This window comes from Homarus americanus, unplaced genomic scaffold, assembly GCF_018991925.1.
Source record: "Homarus americanus isolate GMGI-L3 unplaced genomic scaffold, GMGI_Hamer_2.0 scaffold23578, whole genome shotgun sequence".
Taxonomy (NCBI): domain Eukaryota; kingdom Metazoa; phylum Arthropoda; class Malacostraca; order Decapoda; family Nephropidae; genus Homarus; species Homarus americanus.
Window position 1 is genome coordinate 6,649,579 of NW_024733231.1, and position 23,554 is coordinate 6,673,132.

The 23,554-nt window shown below is 38.3% G+C and overlaps 1 protein-coding gene across 3 annotated transcripts in view; it reads right to left on the reverse strand.

The window, feature by feature from the left end:
- The window catches only part of LOC121869644 (patatin-like phospholipase domain-containing protein 6), a 52,455-nt gene that overhangs the window by 22,920 nt on the left and 5,981 nt on the right, over positions 1 to 23,554 (reverse strand). For 2 of the 3 annotated variants that reach the window (XM_042371170.1, XM_042371169.1), the window contains exons 4-16: positions 22,125 to 22,324; positions 17,202 to 17,296; positions 16,531 to 16,886; positions 15,724 to 16,253; positions 15,096 to 15,227; positions 14,614 to 14,737; positions 13,321 to 13,477; positions 12,710 to 12,868; positions 12,336 to 12,568; positions 11,312 to 11,494; positions 10,451 to 10,609; positions 9,310 to 9,429; positions 8,568 to 8,754 (exon numbers count right to left, since the gene is read on the reverse strand). In XM_042371170.1, the coding sequence (XP_042227104.1) occupies positions 8,568 to 8,754; positions 9,310 to 9,429; positions 10,451 to 10,609; positions 11,312 to 11,494; positions 12,336 to 12,568; positions 12,710 to 12,868; positions 13,321 to 13,477; positions 14,614 to 14,737; positions 15,096 to 15,227; positions 15,724 to 16,253; positions 16,531 to 16,886; positions 17,202 to 17,296; positions 22,125 to 22,324 (2,635 nt within the window). Of the gene's footprint in view, positions 1 to 1,732; positions 1,850 to 8,567; positions 8,755 to 9,309; positions 9,430 to 10,450; positions 10,610 to 11,311; positions 11,495 to 12,335; positions 12,569 to 12,709; positions 12,869 to 13,320; positions 13,478 to 14,613; positions 14,738 to 15,095; positions 15,228 to 15,723; positions 16,254 to 16,530; positions 16,887 to 17,201; positions 17,297 to 22,124; positions 22,325 to 23,554 lie in introns of all 3 variants that reach the window. The other variant, XM_042371167.1, reaches the window with a different exon arrangement.

Sequence of the window (23,554 nt, forward strand, 5' to 3'; positions counted from 1 at the left end):
TGCATAAAATCTAGCATTAGCCAAATAATACATTAAAAGTAGCATCATCATCATCATAGTGAAGGGGTAAAGAGATGTTTTGTGGGTCAGCTAACATCCTCAGTGAAGAAGCTGCCAGCACACAGCAGTAGGAAAGGCTTGTTCTCCTGGTCATATCTGACACATGGAGACATAGATAAAACATTCACAATCCTGATCATATCTAACACCAGGAAGCTGCTATTTAAAATATACATCTCCGTTAAATCATATGCAACACCTGAAGATGCACCTATGAAAAGTTCATTACCTTCATGATATGACACCTAGATAAGTCTTAAAGGCTCATTACTCTGGTCATATCTGACACCAAAAGACAGCTATAACAGCATAAGGTTCATTCCTCTCTACCTTGTTAATCTCATAGTCATTGACTCCACAGTCCAGCAAACTAATGCAGCTTACTACATCAACTACTGAGACTCCAGTGAAGGGTTCTACTCATGATTATGTTGGATAATGGTCAAGGGAACTACCAGGCCCACTAGCAGTGGATAGTGGCAGCAGCAACAGTTTTGGAGCAAAAGTCCCTCAAACTGCAGTAGTTACCTTTCTCACACTTATTAACAATAGGAGAATGTTACAGTATCTATCTGAGCCTCTTGTCTTGGGTGAGAAAACTTTTCAAATGTTCTTTGGGCCTATCAGCTATAGATGACAGTCAAAATTCTGAACATGGGTTGGGCTCAATCCAAGCTGACCTACTGTATGCGAGTAATACTTTATAGTGAAAACTTTTATTCCAACTACAGTACTTTAATTTCAAAAGACTCACTAAACAAACTCCTTCCCTTAAAAATGATATAACAACTCTTATTAAGGCGAGTTAAAAGTGCCTCAGCAATGAACTGTCATGAAAATACATCATAAATAATCCTATTAACTATGTTTTACCCACCAGAGAACATATGGTAGGGAATATGGTACAGTATAACATATTTCACAAGCTCCAAAAGAGCTATTACCTTCACTCATTACAAGTATCGTGACCTTGATGTGAACCGTGCCCCACCTAGCTGCCACACACAGAGGTAGTACAGTACTGTACATTATTACTAAGAACATCAAAAAATAATGTTAAGTAATAATGTAAAGCTAATATTGAAGAAATAAAACACAGCTTTCAGAACACTTTAGTTATTGATCTTGATATGACAACAATAGATAAAGTGCTTCAAGCTCTGCTTTATGGAATTAAAAATTTGATCCTACCTCACAAATACTTGTATAACTGGACAAATATGTCTTCCCTTTAATATGAGTAGTACTGTAGGACTGTTGCTAAAGCAAATAATACAAAATCTAATACAAAAACTATTTCTCATAAAAGACTTGAATATTCATGCACTTTCATCATCATAAGTGATGAGGATCTACAGACAACACAGGCAGGGATTATCATATAAACAAAGTTAATAGATCCACCCCTGTCATCTCATTATAACTGAAACAACTAATCTATCATATTTTTTGGCTTGATTTCATTTTTCTATTAAACTTCTTTAATTGTAAATTATGTTACTCAGATTTTTTATTTAAATATAATTCCTTTGAACCCAAATTAGTGTTTTTGGCAAATTATATTAACTTAAACTATTTTGTTAGTGCAGTCAGTGCTATGGCCAGAATGTTTTAATTACTATCACAAAATAAATGCAAATATTTCCTGAAGGCTTAGCATCAACTCCTATACCTGGCAGGTTGTTGACATATCCACCATCAAGTAGCAAGTGTCCATCATGAGGGTCGCAGATGGGCGGCATGTACCCAGAGAGGGACATGGATGCCCGCACGTACCGCCAAGTACTTCCTGCAATACCCACTCATGCTTAATACTGGTTTCACATGAAGACGACCTACAGTATCTTACTTGCAAAAAGCCAGTCAGAAGCACATCATTAAGAGGAATTTGCACATCAAACTCTCCTTAAGAAATATTGCTAGTGAAATTAAAATAGCAGTGTAACCCCCATCTGTCGGACTACAGTATATCCGTTAGATCGAAGTCCATTAGATCAAGGTTTCACTGTCAACTGCACTTATACGAGACTCATAAGCAAACAAAAGAAAATTATCATTCACCCTGAGTTAAATGTCATCTTCCCCCATCTATAGGTTTAATATTAACTGACAACAGATAAGAATATTCTTTAACCTAAGTCATTCTTTAACCTAAGTCAATGAATTTACTTATCTTAACACACGTTAATGATAATGAAGGGCCGTCTTCATAAACTCTACAGCAACAAAACAGGACTGGTCGCGGATTCTCAAAGATTGGTACGTTAGGTTTTACTCGTACCCTGAAACGTGAGAACTAACGTGACTGGCTCACTTAGGTTACAGCACAGAGATATTGACCTAAATAGTACCAAGACTGCAGCGAGACTATCATTACTACATACTGCACATCACCCCTAATGAAAAGAAGCCAAATTAGGTGTGAATCTTTGAGAATCTGGACAATGCAATGTAACGTCACTTACACATACTAAGACACGTCGACATGCATCTGTTTATACTACCCACACAATATTACGTCAAAAAATTTAAAAATAAATCAATAATGTTTAATATAGGATCTTAAAAGCTAAACACATTACTGTACTAATACTTCTTAAGCTGCCTTTAAATCTCTATTCATAGTGTTAGAAAACTATGCAAAAATTTACACTGTAACACTGTACATGTGTAAAAAAGTTCTACCATCATCACGTGGGGAAATGATTAAATTATTTCAACTTAACATAAGAAAACCCAAGATACTCCTCAGACAATCTTCTACATGCTTTCCTGAAGGCCTTAATTAAAAAAATTAATTAATTTGTAAGAATATATCTATATATATATATACTGTAATGCAAATGTATACATTATATACAGTATATGTAATCTATGTATCATCAATTTACTAATTACTTTCTGTGAAGAGTCATTATTCATTAAACTCCCAGACTGTACAGTACTGTATCCTACAGACAAAAAATGTTGATCACTGAACTCCCTTGACTAAATTACTGTCCTACCTTAAACTGAACTTGTCACCTGTTGGTCCTCTCACACACACACACACACACACCTATCTAGTGGTCAGCCACACACTTGTGAGGCTACTGTGTGCCACTGAGATTACACTTTCTCTATACTGTACTGTACAATGCAGTACTGTACTCTTTATCTAGCCTAACCAAGTTTATCTCATCCCTCTTAGTTCAATCTTTAAACACATTTTCCCACTTGTTTTCTCTCTCCTTTGTGGACACAGTCTGGCATTCCTTGGGGCTGCTGACTACCAAACATTTATCAATACAGTAAACAAACCTATTTTCTCACAATGACAGAGTCTGACTAGAGGTTGTACTGTACCCAAGTCTTCATCAAGATACTAACACTTTAGCCATGATGATGGTCCCCCTATATTCCCACTAAATATTTCCCACATTTAAAAGATAATTACTTGTGTTGAATCTTTCAATTTATCAAAGTAATAAGTTGAATACCCGTGTCTGCCACCCACGATGAAAACAAATATAATTAACTTGAACCTTCATGTATCTAAGTACTTTAATTATAGTTTCATTTTGAATTCTTCATATTTTTGGTAAATGACTCTTTCAAGGTGGACCCTCCTGCCCTTGTTGCCATCCTTACTCTTCACAAAACCAATAACTATAACCCTCATCTTAAACTATTCATAAGGTGGTTTTATTGGCAGTAGCTTTTACAAATTAAAAAAAAAATCCATTCGGGTCACCTTACACCAGTTGTACTCAGCTGCTGGCCCCATGGATAAAGTTTACCAACATTACTTTTTCCAGCAATTTCCCTCAGAATCTTTAAGGCATTTTTCTCACTAACCAACCACTCACATTCACTCTATCACCCACACTGACGAAATAATTTCTTCCATTAGGAGGAGTGACAAATAATGAGACACTAGCTACCATATATACACGTACAAGCTGTTTATGGGCAAATGCGGATTTGGTCACCACACTGAGCACAACCCCGCAGGAAGCACATGATACTGGTTAAATATATACATGCATCACTAAGCATTATGCTGCACAACGACCACAGTGGGTACAATACTGTACTTAACAAAGGTCTCAATATATATTACACAGCCACTGGCCTGTTCCCTTTAGTACCCCCTAGTGTGACATAATCACATGAGGTTCCGGATATACACGCACCGTCTTTGTTTAGAACACATCTAAACTCCTCTGCTCATGTAAGTAAGTACTGTATGTCTGACAAGCGTTCAACAAGAACCAATATTTTCAACATAGTCACACAGGGTACCACTTATTTTATCATCAGTAAAGCAAAAAGAGGGAAAACACATTAATCATACGTCACAGCAGAAACAATAAGCCAGACAGTAGTTACAATGGATTCAACCCACACAAAAGCAAACCAAGTATTAATTTCTCAGTATAAATTACACCACAGTTGGGCAAACACTGATTAATACCCACTGTTTTTTAGCATTCCAATAAATTTGACCATGCTGTACAGTACAATTGCTTAATAATGGTAACCTCCAGAAGCTCGGCTGCAAGATAAAAGCAGTGGCACATCCCAAACCATTTTGATGTTAATACACAACCAGTTAGTATAAACATATACATATTTACACTGTGTACCCTTCTGAGAAGATTTCATGGGCAAACAAGTATTTGTCCATTTAGTTTACAAGGGTAATGTGTTCAGAATATATGTAATTGCTTTTTTACGTGATTAATACCATTTCATGCTTATTTACTCTTAAGCTAAGATAGAATTATTTTATTTTATGTATAGTGTATAAGTGTGTGTGTATGTGTGTGTGTTGAGACATTTATCTTGGAAATTTCACTTCAGTAGAATACAATTTTCTCTCATTACTAAGGTCTCTTAAACAATAATCCCAATGAGGAGGTTAAATAAGGCAAGTTTTCCTTCATCACATACACACACAATCACAACAATGGCCCCCAATTATACTGCATAAATGTACAACTAACCCTTTATCACCTCCTGTCGTATTTCCACATAAACCAATAATTCTTCGTATAGAACTCCAAATTTTACCCCAAATCCTCTCCACTTATGTTTTACTGTACTACTCTTGTATTTAAATCTCATTACCTCTCACACTGTCGATTTGAAAGGATTACTTTTACTCATCAGAGCTTCAATTACTCTTTTTCTTATTAAGCTGAGTGTTAACATGTACATTCAAACACATCAGTTTTGATATCTGCTCTTTCTTCTTGGTGGAAACTGGTTCCCTTAGGGGCAGTGTGGATACAGTACAATGAAGACTAAGCCTTCTTTTCTGAGCATAAGGAGACAGTATGGCCGGGCACTGTACTCGACCACCTTCACTTCCTGAACTACATTAGATACCTATCCACAGCTGGGTGGGCTAGGGGTGCCCTCGTCACTGTAACCACTTGACTGCTTGGTGAAAACCAATAGGTGGGATATGAGCCCTACACCCTAAGACTAGCAAAGGGAAGGAGATATGTTAAGCCTTGAGCAGGTGACTTGTTCCCTCACTCAAAGTAATTGAATAAAAAAAACCTAACAGTGATGCTGTAAAATGATGTCCCTCCCATATGTTAAAAATCAATGACAAAATATACCATGAGAAAAACCTAAAATATGCAGGACAGACACAAAAATTTCTCTGGTAATATTATACAATGTTCACAGCTCATGGAATGTCTTATATTTTGACGGGGAATGTATGCATGACACGTAAATTCTTCTTTGATTGCAGAGTACAAGAATTTGTAAATATAGACTAATTACTGAAAATCTTAAGTCCTCCCAGACTGTGTCACATCCTGAAACTTATTGTACTGTAGTATATGAAATGTCTTGAAGTATACCATAATAAAACATTTAAAGACTTATTTATCTTGTAATTCAGTAATTATACAAGAGGGTTTTATTGAGGTGCACAACATCAGAAGCTATAGGGAGGTGGAGGTCAACTGTAAACAAGGTCTCAGGGTGGCACCGAAATGTATTCGTCATCTAACCGTAAAATTCAGTTCTCATAACGAGTTCATACCCCGGAGGACAAGAATTTCTCAAATTGTGAGTACAATCATAAATCATGCACTGACCGATGCACTCAAAACAAAGTACAAAGTTACTCTAATAATCTACTTGCAACTTTACCAACTGTGATTTCTTTTTTATACCGGGTATATAAACTTTGTACAGTATTATGAAATGTTATAACACTCTACTAAGTCTTTAATATCTCTTAATGTTTTAATGGACTGTTTCATCTCTCAATAATGTAACAAACTCTTACAATCATAGTTTATCATTTGTAGAAAAATACTTCAAACTTGAATGGCTTTCTGAAAATTAAAACCAACACAAAACTAACAATATCCAACACTTGGTAAACCCAATATGACTTTCTAAAACAATAAGATTTTGAGAACTTGCTGAAGAACTCTTACTAACAAGACTCAAAAACAAGCTTAGCAGAAATTTTTTACATAAATTATGACAAGCTTTATGTACAGTTATAAAGTTTTAAATGGCACTAATCAAGGGTCTATGGCTTTACTTACAAAAAATGACAGTAAATAAATACATAATCATTCCATGCGAGAAGAGTTAAGGCATTTAAATGACAGAGAAGTGTCCACCTTAATGAACATGAAGTATTTAATTAAAGTGTAAATGGCCACAATAGATTAATAATCATACTAAATGCTGATAAAATCTTAAAACATATTCGACAGTTGAATCCATCAGTCTGATAACCCAAACACAATACAACTCACACACAACTTTAAACTGCCTCAGTACACCATCAATTATTTTCACTCTATTCCTTTCCAGGTTAATCAACTTCACATCAACCCCATCCATTCCCAACAACCATCCCCCAGCTTGTGAAAGCTATACCTACTTTTTCTCCAACACTTAAATTTTGTCACCAAACGGTATAATAGGCTCGATTGTCACCGATGCAACCGAGGTTCGATTTCCACTGTGGTTGGATGTGACAATGATGCTATCCAGAATAATCCCACTAAACATTGCAAGTTTTCTCTGGATACTGAGATTCCCTCCTACATTATCAATAGGCCCAGGGGATGGCCCTATCATAAAAACAAATGAAGATCAGGATATATAGATGTAAAAGGTACCTAATACCTTAGTCAAATATTAGGATAAAATTACATTACGATCTGCTAAGCCTTTCTCATGTTACTGTGGGGAAATATTTCTGTGGTAACTCTGTATAGCCCTCTCTTGCCCCTAAATCTATGGGAAATTTGTGGGGATACAAAAACATATTTGGATCTCTTACCTTCACCCTATTTCAACCAAAACAGAGGGTAACATGACCCTTTTAGACAGCCATTACATTAGTGATTTCCCGGGTGACTCCATCCGGCCACCCTACCACCTGCTGGTCCAACAGCCCCAAGCTACCTAATCATTACAAGAGTCTCAATCATAATGGTCAGATTAGACTGATGCTATTATTAATGAAGCCTATCTGACCAGTCGCCCCTATAACACACTTTGATAAAATATTATAAGAATTTTCCCTCTTTATATTTTACCATTCAATACTGTACACAATTACACATTCACCTCATGTAACAGTGGGCAACAGCTCACTAGATCACATACAAGAAGCAGCTTACTTCTCACACCTCAAATATACAACATGAATATTCTGCTCCTCCTCCACATTAAGCCGTTACTCCCAAAACAGACGTAACTGTTATTATCTACCTTATATGTTGCCTCCACCTTGTGTAATGAACCAGTCAAGTTCCACCTGATAGCCACCAACTCCCTCAATGAATTAAACAACTCATAAAACATAAAAATGAGACAAACACAAAAGTATAACATTAACGTATTATACACCAAGCTGGGAGGCAGGCGGGGATCACATGGTATGCCGGGAAACTTATCTACTATTAGTAGAGAACACACACAGTAGATACAGGTACTGGGTAGTTAACAGTTATTATTTAGTAACAGAATGGTTAAACAGATAATATATAATAGTAACACAAAAGTTTGACAACCGAGGACATTTATTCTGGATAACAGAGACACTGTATCATGGTATTAGGAGTTTTAAATCAACAATCTGGAACATAAATCTAGAAGTAACTTATAATTAAACAAAATATAAACTTAAAGCCTACTTTCACCAGCATGACATGACAAGCACTGCCTCTATAACATCTTAAGGATATGTATTGTAGAATGAGATACCAGAGGCAGAGATAAAACACATATTTTCAACTTATGGCTTTAGACTGAGAGTAAGGTGTGTTTATAGTTACTCCCCAACTATGCCATTTTCTACATTCCTTTTATGGTAAACTAAAAAAAAAATTCTCTAATTACCTTTATAAAACATCCCCACAATTATCTCTGGTATTTCATTTAATGGGTTATAATTATTGTTTAATATAGAAAAAGAATTAAAACATTATGATGAAAACTGTTGGTAATAATATAGTTAAGATGTGTATTACCGTGAGTGTGAATACGGGCGGCTGAGTCGGTGATGTCCGTGGTGAGGGTGAAGTAAGGAAGCCAGAGGTCCTCTATGTTTGTGTCTCCGAGCGCGTCGTGGATCAGCTTGTTGAAGCCAGCACCCGAGAACATGGACACTTCTGGATACGTCAGATCCAGGGCCATCCGCCATATGCTTGTCATTTTCTGTAATGGCACAAATATAATGGATTAATTTGACTTGGTATAGAGCACCAACAACCTTGTCATGATGGGAAATGAGTTGCATTAATCCCTTCACTATGGGATGCCACTTTTAATATTTTGATTAATGCCGGACAAATTTATTCAGCAGAGAAGGGACCACATACACAAGTGGTACATCGTTAATTAACAAAGATGAAACAAGAAGTATTTAAAGTTATGTACAGTCTTCATTTATGTTGGTTTAATAACTCAAAGAAAGTCCCTGAAATAACAACTGTAATATATTAATTACCAGAAAAAGTTACAAAATCTGGAATAAATTAAGAGTTACAAGTTAAAGATATTAAACTTTTATTGTGCTGAAAAACAAAAATATATATATAGCGCCCTAAAAGAAACATGATTTTTACAAATGCAAAATCTAAAGAACCAAAAAGTAAAACTAAGTAATTATCAAAATGTTCTTTATATGTTATTTGAAAAAATAAAATACAAATAATAAAGTGTTAGTAATCATCTGGCTAAAAAACCCTATATAGATGTGGTTCAACTCACCATACTCCACTCACGAGCCTTCTGGGTGACTCTGGTAGTATCCTTCTCCAGGCAGTAGAGAGCACCAATAAATGCTCCTATACTTACTCCTGCCACCATGTCTATGGGGATGCCCACCTCCTGGAAAGATCAAAATAAAATGCTCTTAATAACACAATAGCTTCCTTTGAAAGTCTAGGACACGCAACAACACCTAATACTGATGGCAAGAGGACCTTCCCTCCATGTGAAAGAGAAGGTGATGAAAAAATCCCCCGATACTATACAAAGAAAAACACAGTATTCTCTGGAGAAAAAATATTCAGATGCATTGGACCTTAAGAGCGAAACACCTACTGCTTCTATATTAAATTACCTTGTACATTAATCCATGTGGTCAAGAAACAATGGATTATGCTCAAAAATTTTCCCGAAATGGAAAGTACAGGTACCTCTCGCTTTGCGCGTGTTTTTTTGCCCGTTTTCGAATTAACACGAGGTCCAAAATCCAAAAAAATATTTAATTTACACGATTCGTTCACAATAACACGCATAGTTCACGGAGCGGCCGCCAGACGTCTCTCGCTTCGCTGTTCGCTCAGTCCTTCACGCTCACTCTACGTGTGCACCCCACACGTGCGGCTGTGCTACCTCGCAGATTTTCTACGTATTTATCATGGCTCCCAAGTGTCCTTCTACCCCTGGAGGTGCAGAAAATGCCTAAGAAGTCAAGGTTGTCCTTAACCCTGGAGCAGAAGGTGTATGGAATAAGTTGTACATAAGTGTGATTTGCCTGAGTGTACAAGTGGTGTAAAGAAGGGTTGTATAAACGGGGCTGATGCACACTCCCATCTTGCCTCAGATGCCTCTCTCACTCACTTTTTTTTTTTGGCACAAAATTTGATTTACACGACCTCTTCAAGAACGTAACCCTCGTGTAAATCGAGAAGTATAAAACTAGACTAAACAGCTTTGAACACATTAAACCTGATAACTGAATAAAAGTCTGAAAAACAGCTCAAGCAAACCCAATGATCCAATGCTAAGGACTCACCACTTACATGTAATGATGGATACAACACGTTTCCCAGATTTAAATAAAATAATAGACTACTGTATCTACTCTCAAGTGATAGACAAGAGAGTTAGGGACATGACTAACCTTGATGGCCTTTATCATGCCAATGTGAGCTGCTCCTCTTGCCCCACCACCACCCAGCACAAGACCCACGGTGGTGCCCGTCAACACCCGGGCCAGACGAGAGAAGTCACTGTGAACGTTGGGCTGAACAGTGAACACCTTCTCTGTGTAATATTCAATCTGTGGGAGGAAGAGAAATATGAACAAAGTGAATATAACTCTAAATTATCCTTATACAGTACAGGGCAAGTCAAAATATAACATACAGCAAACTCTCATTTATCTGACATTTTAGTGACCATAATAGTTCAATAACCAGCATTTTAGATAAATTTCAATATGATACAATTCACAATTTTTGTAACCAGTAGTCCTGGCAAATCTATCCTGAACTGTATTTTACATAGTTTGAAAACTGTGGGCAATTTTGTGAGCCACAGTGCAACCAACAAACTAGTGAGCCTTACTCTGCCAGCTTTACACATAATATCATGCTGTACTTTATGGTTGGTTTTACTGATACTGTACTTTATTTAACTTATATTCACAGTACAGTATCATGCATAATTTCTGTACTTAAACATGTACAGGTATTTGCTTACTGTATATTTCACTGTATCATAAATCTCACCGTAAGAGTAGCTTCACTGAATTGCATTTGGATTACAGTGAAACCTCTATTTAACTGACTATATGGAGAGGAGAACCCATTATATGGAGGGTTCATTAGATGTGAAACCTCCATCTAACGAACTACATAGAGATGAAAGTCCGTTATATCAAAGGTCTGTTAGATATGAAACCCCCATCTAATGGAAAACATTACGTGGAGGCTTTACTGTAGCTCATATTTCTTCTATAAAAACTGTCAAGTCAACTCACAATCTTGGCAGGGGTTCTCTTCTGGAACATCCTCTTGTGTGCCCGGATGTGGTGATGGGACTGGCACCAGGATCGCATGTTGAGCCATCGTACCGTGCCGGAGGGTGGCGGGCCGTCCTCTCGGTGAAGGAGAATGAGTACCTTTTGAGTCCTCACTGCCATCTTCTCAACGTGTTTTTCAATCTGAAATCCGACAAGTACAGTTAAGTTAAATCAAAACAAACAATGATACCCATACACACAAAATACACACATACACACACACTCAATGTCTTCCTTAGTTTGAGTCTCAAGAGGTACTGATAAACTCAGAAGCCAAAAAAATAGCCCTTCAGTTCAATCAAAAAAGTGTATCAACAATTATGGCAAAATACTGTATGAAGGGTCTATGTGTAGCCTGGTGTAACTGGTAAAACAAGAGATAAAGGAGAAAATAAGACGAATCATAATTGAATAAACTGGCCAGACACAGATGAGCAAGACAAACAGAGGGAGATAAGTGTAAGAAATGGAGACATATTTATTTCACCTGTTAACCTCAGGAGGACGGTGTTAAAAGAGGTTACGGATAATAACAAAATATTTATGTTATGTTATTATCATCAGGAGCAAGAACAGCTGTAGAGTAAACTGGGATGATTAACGGATTGTTTACTACAAGTACTATCGCCTGGTGTGAAAACAACTGCAGAAAACATTGTGCCGGTTCATTGCCAGATTCTTCAATAACACCCCCGACACTGCAACACATGTAGGAACGAGTGAACTAATTACAGAAAATTTGTTCTTCGAGTAATTATGTCTAACTCACGTAGGCATAAAAAATAGCCATAAAATAATGACGATGAACAGATCAACTGATGGGTGATGTTAGGTTGTGTCAAATGAGAGGGTGTAAACCAGATGGACATTTGGGGCTTTTTTGTGGATGAGATATATTATACCAGAACACATCTATTACTGCAGGTAAGAGTGAGAGTAAATGATTAGAGAGACTGTTGATCACATCTAAGTACACACAGACCTTTCCCATCTGAGGTTCGGCATCTGCTAACCCGACAGTTAGTATGACATCAGCCTGGCGTATACACCGCTGCGCCCACACAGTGAGGGAGGAGTCACACTGGTAGAGAGTGACCCGGTGCTGGTCCTCAATGTGCCCCAGCCAAGATATGAGCTGATACTCATTAGCAGACTCCCATATACTGGTGCCCAAGGAGCGCACCACATACTCAGAGGTGAGTCTCAGAGCTGGACCTGCCAAGGATATAACCAACATTATGTATGGAGAGTACACAAACAAACTGTATTCCCATCAGCCCTAGTATGGAAAATTGATAGGATACTTATAATATAAACCAATAAATATTATGACACTTTCAACAAAACCTCACTTACCAATAGAGAGGAGAGAGTGATATAACTCAAGGGTGAACTGGGAGATGGGAACGTCCTCAGACACGGGAACGATGGCTACCGTGGAGTAATTACTCTGTGACGGCCGCTGTTCAATGTTCAGACCCAACGGCACACGAGAGGTTGTTGATTTCCAAGAACCTGAAATAATCAACAGTTAAAATTTACAGGACGATTCATGATCTGATCTTACACACACACTCTGCATCCGAGACATATTTCTTACAACCTAATCTAAATTATTTGTCTGGGATAATTTACAGGTCACACATCCTTAAACTCTTCTAAATTTTCAGTTGCCTCTTAGACCACAGAGGACATACAGATGACTTGTCCTCTGAGTTTACTGCACTTATTCTAGTTTATGGTTAAATCAGCCCCATAGTTAATATGTCTTAACCATGAGGAGAGAGGCCTATTGTAATTGGGGCCCACACACTGGGCCCCAATCCTAATGACTAGGTTAGGTTTAGCCCACAACAACTGGAACCCAACTGACCATTCATCAGCCATTCCATAGGATTTAGCCTCTTCAAACCTTCCTTGGGTCTTCTACCTCAACACACAGTGATAAACACCACTAAGGTACTGACCCAGCAGCCGTTGTCCAAGTAGCTTGATCAGTCTGGTCATCACAACTGGGTACTTGAGCTTGATGATGTTAAAGAGGCCCTCTGGAAGCTTGGCCAATTCAGAGTCTCGTACAGCCATCACCGTCGTGCTACGGTCCGTCTGTGTTAACAGCTCCACCTGTGCAGGATTAACACATTACTTTAGGCACAAATAATTTGGTCAATGTTATTTATTCTAAATTAAATACAGTAGTACCCCAATTTATGCGGTCAATTGAACCCATGGGGTACCGCGGAAAGTGAAAACCACGTAAAGTGAACAACAGAACATATGGGATTAATTCCAATAGAGACTGGCCCGACCCCCAAACTCCACTTTTTCACACACAATACCTACGTTGTAGTAAAAATTACATCTTAATTTTATGATGGTATGCACACACAATTACTAATTAAGAGAAATATCAATAATATTAGTTTTTTTAACACTTACATTAGTAGAAAAGATGGCTGGGCACACAGGGATGGGGGGTTGGTTCCGAGGCAGAGGGCAGATTATTGGCCCTCACCTGTATCACTTGTATCAATTGTATCTATCCACCACATAGGCTTGCAGGGCCTCTTTGTCAAATCCCTCAAAGTCCATATAAGTCCATATCCTCACTATCACTATCACTGACTTAGGCTGGCTGTGGTGGGTGGCGGGTGAAGAACTCGGTAATGTTTTGATGACTGGGCGACCTTGTGCGCATCCTGCCCGCGCCGCTTCCCGCGTATATGAATAGATGCACCGCGGAAAGTGAAAGTTCGGTTCTGGCGAGGCACCGCGTAAATGAGAAATCGCGGAAAGTGAAACCGCGTAAAGCGGGGCAATACTGTACAGTGTGAAAAAGTCATTAAAGCCAAAACACAGAAATTTGATATTCATCATAGGTCAGATACAGAACAGTACATATCAGCTGTTACACAGGTTTTATACAAACTCAGTTTAGCAATATCAGGTTGTATTAACTTTCAAAATCTCAATTGACATAACCCAGCCTCACCCACATGCAAAATGTCCTTCCCAAAAAATCATTTTATGCCAAGCTCTCTACTCACCCAATTAAGATTATTAGTAAGTTTGTAAAACTTTCTAATCACCAACATAAAAACACAAAGTAACTTTCTCATGACATATAAAAAACAAAATACTGTAGTGTCAATGTCACGATCACTATGCATTCGTGAAGCACTTGAGAAACATTCAGTGTGATTTAGCATTAGTAAAAAAGTACATATGAAGAATGAAAACACTTAAATAATGTTACTTACAATACCAACAAGATCGCCCTTGCCATACTCTGCCACCACTTCTTTCCTGCCGTCCGTGTGTGTGATCACAGAACGTAGTCTGCCGCTGAGGACTATGAAGGTTGAATCTGTTGGCTGTCCTTGTCTGTAAATTATAAATACAAGTATAAATGAATGACTTGTTATCTCCTTCAACCATCTGTTCCAGTACAGTATCTCACAAAAAATTTTAAGTTAATACTGTATAGAAAATCAGAAACTTTGTAATATTAATATACTTGAAGAATTACATAACATTATTATTTTTGTTGTGACATTCTTTTAATTGTTTTATATTCCTGCCATCACCTCAATCAATTAGGATAATCTCCTCTAAGTTACACAGATATTTTAATCATCACACCTCAATAGTTAATCATTTTAGTACACATATCCCAAGCTAAGATACTATCATAACACATTCTTAAATATCACAAGAGCTAACTACTGAACTGGACACTCACTTGTAGAGTGCTCGTCCAGCCTCCAGGTGCTCCCAGTCAAGGGCAAAGTCAATCTGCCTGACAAAGGGGGACATGCGGCGGATGACGGTGTTGGCTACGTGTAACACAACTTCTGGTGTTTCCTTGATGATTCTGTCAAGTGCAATAAAATATAAAATAAACACATCTACATTACCCACACGGTAACCCTTAAGTAACTCTGTACAGTGCCCTCACAAAAACCTAACAATAATTAATAATGTAGTTGTTCCTTGTTGCATGTACTGTACCTTCATTGTTACTGTATATACTGTATGTGTTCTACTTACAGTAAATATTGGAGATGGTGTCCACTTCCACCATTTACATACTGTACAATATCGTACTTTGACCATTTCTAATATTTGGTGCAAGAAAAACGAAGTTAATAACTATTGTTAATTACTACAGGTATACAGTACACAGAATTTTTAATCACAGGATTTCTAGTTAGGTCAACTTGGCATCAGTCTAGGGTAACAGCTGAAGATAGGGCAGAAAATTTTCATAACTATGAGGAGTAAATTATATAAAGCTATAAAGTCATCAACAGCTCCCTAAAAGTGAGCACGGTACTATACAAGATATAGCTAGCAGTAGAGGTACTTACGCGTAAAAAGTTTCCTTGGTGATGGTCGCCACACGTGCAGTATGTTTTGCCCTGACACTGAAAAATGAGGGATCTCCAGACAACACTGCCAGGCCTCCAACAAGGTCTCCAGGGTGAGCAGTGAAGAGCTGAATATCTCCGGCACTCTCAGATGAGTACTGTGACACCGTCAGTGTACCAGAGAGGATGTAAACTAATGCTGCCTCCTTCATAGAGTCCTGCTTCATCAAAAAGGAGCCCGACGGGACATCTCTAACTGCCACAGCACCTTGTAAGATTTCATCAGACTCCAAGTGCAGTAAGGCCTGGAACTTTTCTGTTGCAATTCTAAGAGAGTTCTCATCCTTTTCCTCCTTTGGATCCACTAAGACGATCTTTTTCACACTGTTCTGCCTGACGGGCGTCTCCGGGCCTCTCTGTTCCATCTCCTCCTCACCCTCACCATCAGGAGTGGACCCGCTATCTCGTTTCACCTTGCCAGGGGAGGAGAGTGTAGGGGCCATGTTGCTGCCACTCCCTCTCCTCGGTACCTGCACAAATTTGTTTATCAATCTCTATGAATACGAAACATCGTAAGTCTCAATAATAGTACAGTACAGTACAGTTGCCTCGGAATATTTTTCAATACTTTACTTTGATTTTTTTTTAGTTCATAACTATCTAAATTACTATCATTTTCCTATAAGTGAACCCTCGGTCGTATGGACTAATTGGACGGGGAGTGGGGAGGGTCCAGGTTAGCTGAAGGTCCAACTATCTAAATAAAATATCAATGAATAGTAAAAACTCTGGCCAGACGACACTCACCTTGTTTATGAGTTCAGAAGATAGTCCCAGATACTGGTGCAACGCCATGAAGGTAACTCGCATCAACCGCACCATAATAATCTGCACCACCCGAACAAACATGTCCGGGTACTTCCTAAAGGTCTCCTCGAACGCTTTGACGGGAAACTTCATGACGATGGAATCCTCCTCGGCTCTGGCCTCCACCGTCTTGTATGGCTGAGGGTGGCCGGTCAGGTTGTCACAGAAGGACAAGAGAGAGATGATGGACTCCCCCGGCAGTACTTCCTTGAGGGCCAGAGTAGTGCCGTCGGGCTCCGTCACAAACACTTTAAGCCGCCCAGACTGAATTATGAAGATATTCTCATCGTTCTGGCCTGTTGACACATACAAGAATGTGTCTCATGAATCATGTCTCAGTCACACTAATTTAGCTATTTCCTAAAGCTTATCAAATGCCTTTACAAACAATATACTGTATTAAAAATATAATCACACTGTCCCCCTTCTCTCATCTGACCCAGGGAGGCAAATGCACTACCAAAACCCCCTTCCCTTACTACATCACAGATACATAACCCACACAATATCCAATACTGTACAAGCATAAATAAAGATGGTTGGGTGTGCTTCTACAACATTGCTCAGAACGGACGATGAATGTATCTCGACAACAATGTTACACAACTAACCAATGCAAAACAGTGTCTGCCCTTTGTAGAGGTGAATGGTCTGGACGCTCTTACACAGCTCTAGGAACAAAGGCATCTCAAAGTGGCCAAAAACTCTGAAAGGAAAGCATTGTGTTGACCTTACTATGTTATGTTTAAACCTTCAATGCCTGGTAACAGCTCAACGTATTATTTCTTATACAACTAATAATACCTTTAAAGAAGGGATTTTAATATTATTTTTCACACAGCACTGTATTTTATTTACATATATAAGTATGAGCTATCTTGGTAATACAGTATGCTGCCATATTGAAGGATACAACACTAAAAATAATACTGTTTATAATCTACCAAATCTCTCACTAACAGCAATACAGGAGATCTATTACTTCATTACAAAGTTGTTACCCATAAACAAAACAACAACAAAAAACAATATGCGAGTAGTATTGACAATAAGGACAGGACACAAACGATGGACGGAAATATTTAAAGTTACCTACAGAAATGCGACAGATTCTCAACACTTTGTTTATTATGTTTTCCTCCTGAGCAGGGACACGAGAACACAGTACCTCAGTGTAATGCAGCATCTCCATGTATTACTGCATTAACATTGGCAGCAACTCAGTGTAATACAGCATTAACATCAGCAGCATCTCAGTTACAGCATTAACAATATTCCGGATGACAATTACAGTGTATATAGGAGGCTAAAATAGTAAGTTTAAGTGTATTCTCATATCCTCAGTCAGAGCAAAAATTTTATGTACGAACCCCTGAAAATCTGGACCCAGGACAAAATGTGGTTGATTTATTTATTTCATCTTTAAGACAGACATAAAATAAAAGGATGAATTTTGAGGGGACGTAATTATTCCACTGCTTCACTTTAACAGGACAAACAAAGAGGTCAATGGGTGGTGTTTGGAGGTCAAAGATACTGGCAACAGTGCTTAGTTTTAATTCTATTAGCAGGAGATATCATTAAGAGCCAGAGGGCATTTGCAGATCACGACTGCATGTACTAAAAGGTAACATTGAATAGTCCTCTATATCAGGCACTGTTCTGAGCAGTTAGTAGGAGGTACTGTTTGAAGCAGTACGTACGAGGAACTGTTCACAGCAATTCATACGTGGTACTGTTTATAGCAGTTCCTACAAGACACTATACACAACAGACACTTTGGAGCAGTTCATACCAGGCACTGTTCAGAGTAGATCATAAATAGCACTATTCACTGTTCAGATCAGTTTGCAAGAGGCAGTATTGGAAGCAATCCATACAGCTGCAAAAGCCGAGTAGATCACATTTCTAATATGAGTAAAACTGTTTAAAAGCAGTAGCCTTGGATGCCACTGTATGGACAAAGCAAGCAGTAACAGTTAGCAATGCCAGAAGAAGCCTGGACTCAGTAAAACTGTCAAAGAATATGAGGGCAGTACTGATGTCAAGAGGAATCAATAAAGGAAAGGGTAAAATAATCACACACAAAGGTGATAGGAAGATGTGGAAGGACTGTGGTAAGAGATATGTGTGAGTGTGAGTAGACTGAGGGAGGAGAGAAGAATGATTGTCTACATAAATAGACAGATTCAGAGAGATCATGAGAAGATGTGAAGAAATTAAAACAGTTAAGATGATGAGAGGATGGCCTGAAGGCTTGTCTACCACGGCCATCTCACAACGATATGTACAATATGTTCATTCAATCTGTCAGGTGGGTGAATCAATATAAAGCATTAGGCAAGCAGGGAACTAGGCGCAGGTCAGCACAAATAGGCCAAGCTAACTAGAGGCAGAGAATAAGCAAGAAGGTGTACAAGGTGGCTAAAATTTTCAACTCAAGTGTAAAATTATCCAAAGAGTACATTACCTAGCCTTGAAAGTGGGCCTGGGATGTGACATTTGTGGACATGAGAGTGCTGATTTACAAGTATTATTTTCACAATAAAACTTTTTCACTCAAAACATTATGTCAATGATTGAATTGAGGTATGACACAACATCCTTACAATAAACCATTACATACAATAACAGTCTTTATATTATACTGGGACTGAGAAACACCATTACATCTAGTTAAAGGTAACATTTAATAGACACTAACATCCTTCAATCAGTCTCTCAAGAGTTTAGTAAGGGAGCACTGCCCAGGCATGAAAGGTTGTTAATCAGGAGCCTTGGCATAACAGGGCCTAAATATAACAGGATCTTGACTTGATGGACTCTTGACACAACAGAGGGTCCAACATTAGAGACCAACGCCCCTTCAACACTACCTAACAAGGGGACTGAGCTTCTGTCTCATGAGTCAGTAGTGCTAAAACCATTACCATCAAGGCTACAGTTCAACACATTCACAACACATAAGACTCCTAACTATGACCACACAAGGTTGACAGTGATCTTCAATGTGATAGACTTTACCTTAAATTGCTTCATGATAAAAGTCAACTCAACAACTACAATTACAAGAAACTCCAGGAACCATCATCACAATACAAGCTTATGTTAAGTAAATCAGGAGACATCTGCAACACACTGATCATAATACTGTAAGGTCAGACACTGTCCTCTAACAGGTGGATAATTATACGCTGTTTATCGCTGGAGCCTACAAGCAAATTTACTTCACCTCACTACAAGAGAAAGTATATAATAATGTCCCCCCACTAAAACTGTCTTGTTAACTCCTTACCATAAAACAAAACTGGAACATACACAGACATCATACCCAACAATGTACGAAAGTTTCAGTTTGCAGCAAATAAGGTGTTCACTGACAGTACTTAACAGTTCGACAGAAAATAAAATAATAATGAATACTTAAGTAAGATACACAATTAATGACACAATAAGCTGATGTTCTGCTGCCAGGGAGTGTGTTACAGAGATCAACCTAACACTTGGTCATGGTGAGGCACAAAGACCATAGGGTAAAATTAAAGGCCATTTTCATCAAAAGTGAGTCTATATACTGTAACCAGGTGTGTGCAGAAACACTTTGCCAGCATATTATCCTACATCACTTTAGCTTTGGTGTTATTCTACTGTAACTAAATTGGTTTTGATATGCTGTGACATTGGCAATGATGTATTTATTCACATCCAGACATCCAAATACTGTACTGTACTCAACTATAGTACAGTACTTGTGTATTTGTTATTGATTTAACTAGTGAAAGATGCACCCCAAGACTTTAAACATGCAGTACAGTATATCTGAACCAGTGTCCACAAAAAAATAGAATTCTGACTTGATCACATCCCTGGTGCTGTCACATCTAATATCTCCCCTGAGTAGTGAAAGACATAAGCCCCTCAGTAATGTTTATTAGCTCTTTACTGTTCTCCCAGTATGAGGTCCACCAGCCTACCTATTGTGCCCATCATGCTGTGAGTGTTGAAGAAATTTTAAAAGCCTTTACTACAATAAATTGGCACAAGAATAAGATTCTCAAGTGAGGAAATTTATATCTTTGTGTGTGTGTCCACGTATACAAATGACCTTAAACATTGGTTAGAAAGTTATTCAACAACCTATAGTTCACAGAGAACAATACATTAAAATAAATTCTTCCAAATGTTGGCTTCATCCTCAAACTCTCTTTGACTGAACCTATAACCTGGTGACTTAAATGATGCATTAACCACGAAAAAGCCACAAATCAAACAGAGGATGACCTGAACAACACTGTACAGGGTTTGAAGGGTAGCAGGTCTTGACATCACCCTGGCATGAGACTCACCAAGCTGAACAGGTCAGCCATCTCTGATGAATTACCAGACCATCAAATCAATCCATCTACAATAAATGCCACAACCCACTGAAAGGACTGGGACTGTCCAGGTCATCAAGCTACTGACTGGCTCAGTGTGTGTCATTATCTGAGAGTCTGAACCATCCTTATATGGTATACTGTACTGTACTCTGTAGACTCCCAACCAACATCTAATTAGAAAATATCCCAAAATTATATTTTGGACTCCACCTGAGCATCCTCTACTTTGGGACCAGACCTCCATTTTTATAGAAATAATATCATAAAACAGGTTGAACTATGCAACAGAGAAGGCCTGATGCCAAAATACCTTCAGGTCCTGCAAAAAGCACACTAGTTAATCTCAAACTAGGCCATTAAGCAAATGTATATACACTTGCAACATAAAACAACAAAGGCAAAAGCCTGTAACTGACACTTATATTAGGAGGCACCAACGGAAAAAGCACATAATTCAAACACGAGGCAGAGAAGCAGGTAACAACCATGCAGGGTGATGGTGTGGCTGGAACTGAATGGGTGACCCTGTAACCCATTCAAGATGGCTGACCCATTAACCATGGTGAGTCATATACCACAGTGGCATCATGTCCTGATACCCTCCATGCCCTCAACTGTCTGTGAGGCCAACCTCCCCTTGATTTGTGACCTGTTTTAAGGCTCTGCTTATGACAGGCAGGTAAACTATCTTAAGATTAGTCCCATCTTCACCAATGTCTTAACTCAAAAATCATGGTTGGCACATTGTTCAAGTAACCATAATGAAGTCTATTTCATTAAGGTTATTACAACTTGAATCGTTAGTAAGTACTGTACAGTACTGTATTAGCATCTGAATAAAACATTATCTATTCACTAATTCTAAAATCATACACAAACTTCTTTCATTTCATAAAAATACAAATAAATTGTTTTTCTGGGTGCTCATACAAGTAACCTAACCTTACTAACAAAGGCCACATCCTGGTGTTGTGTTCCCCCAAACATCCACCCAAAAGCAACACCTTGGACAATCACCACACAACAAATTACTGAACAAAAATCAATCTGAATTCTCATGTTACCCCATAATGAAATGTACAGACTACAATTCCTCTAAGAAAAAACACTGGCACCTCCCACATCACACAAGGAAGAACCAAGAGAATTCCTCACCTGATGTTCCTGAGCATGAAGATGAACTCCGCGGGGACGCCGGGGTCAAAGTGGATCAGATCTTCCTGCAGGTACTCCGCCGGTGGTTCAATCACCTCCAGCTGGGGGGAGTCGCGGTCGTTGCGTCCCAACAACTTACGCGCGAGACGCTTAGCCAACAGCCGAGAAGCCACGGGACGAGTTGGAATGTTGGCTTTAACCTAGAGAGTGGCGAGACATTTGGTGAACAACACTAATGGAGGTTTAGACTACAATCAAATAACATGTGTATACAGCACTCTTAAGTATATGACAGTTAACTTGCTGTATCAAGATTGGGAACTTCTTTTCTAAAATTATAATTTCACTAAAATGTAATTAATCTAACCATACAGTATATAATTTAACTACCCATATGAAAAGAATATGTTTCAACTCTTCATTTTGTGATCAGGATGCAGAAAGGAAATATAACAATAGGTCAGTCAACCACAACCAATAATGAAGATTGTAAAATCACATTTTTGCCATGTTTGAGCCACCACCCTTCCAGCCTGAGGCACAAGCATAAGGCATAGACCTGTGAAGCAAAAAATGTCTTAAGGCCTTACTGGCACGAAAAGACCAACACTTACAACTATGAAGCAAGAGTCAATTAACATAACTTAAAGTACAGAACAATTAACTTTACTGTGAGTTATAAGATCTATGATGGCATAACATATGATACTATTAATGTACACTGACAGATTGCTACAAGGGTTTAAGGCCAAAAGAATCAAAACACACTTATACTTTAAGCACACCACATTCTGTACATAGCAGCTAAGACTTGAATATTCAACACTTCATCCGCTCATATATACAGGGTAGGTAAGAAATAACTAATACACATATATTTCACATTTCTATAGCAATGTGTCAGTGATTTCTTGCCCACCCTGTACAATTTCTATATGTTTCTACCTATAATCAATAAACTGTCTCAGGGGCTGACAATAAGTTTCTGGCACATTATTCCACAGTGGCCAACAAATTTCAAAAGCCATCAGCAATATCACAGTTGTTTTGTCTTCTCATGGTTTAGTAAGAAGTACCAACATACTCTCATACATTTCGCCCTTCTTGAGTAACTTGGTCATCTTACACATTGTTCTATTTGATGGGTGTTAATTATTCACCCTGGTCAATTGTGCGGACAGTCCGTTTGTCGTTGTCCCTCACGATGGCCGAGAAATTACGCTCGTCAGGTTGGATTGGATTTCTTGAGAATTGCTCATTTCTTGGCCATCACGAGACATAACGTGATGGTATTAGTCCATGCGATTAGCCACGGCCTTAATTATATGAATGTTAAGTGGCTTCCTGGACTGGTATGATCTGGTCTTCTTTATATTTAAAAAATAATAATTATATACCCCGTAAATAACAATTTGTGCCCGACAATAGCT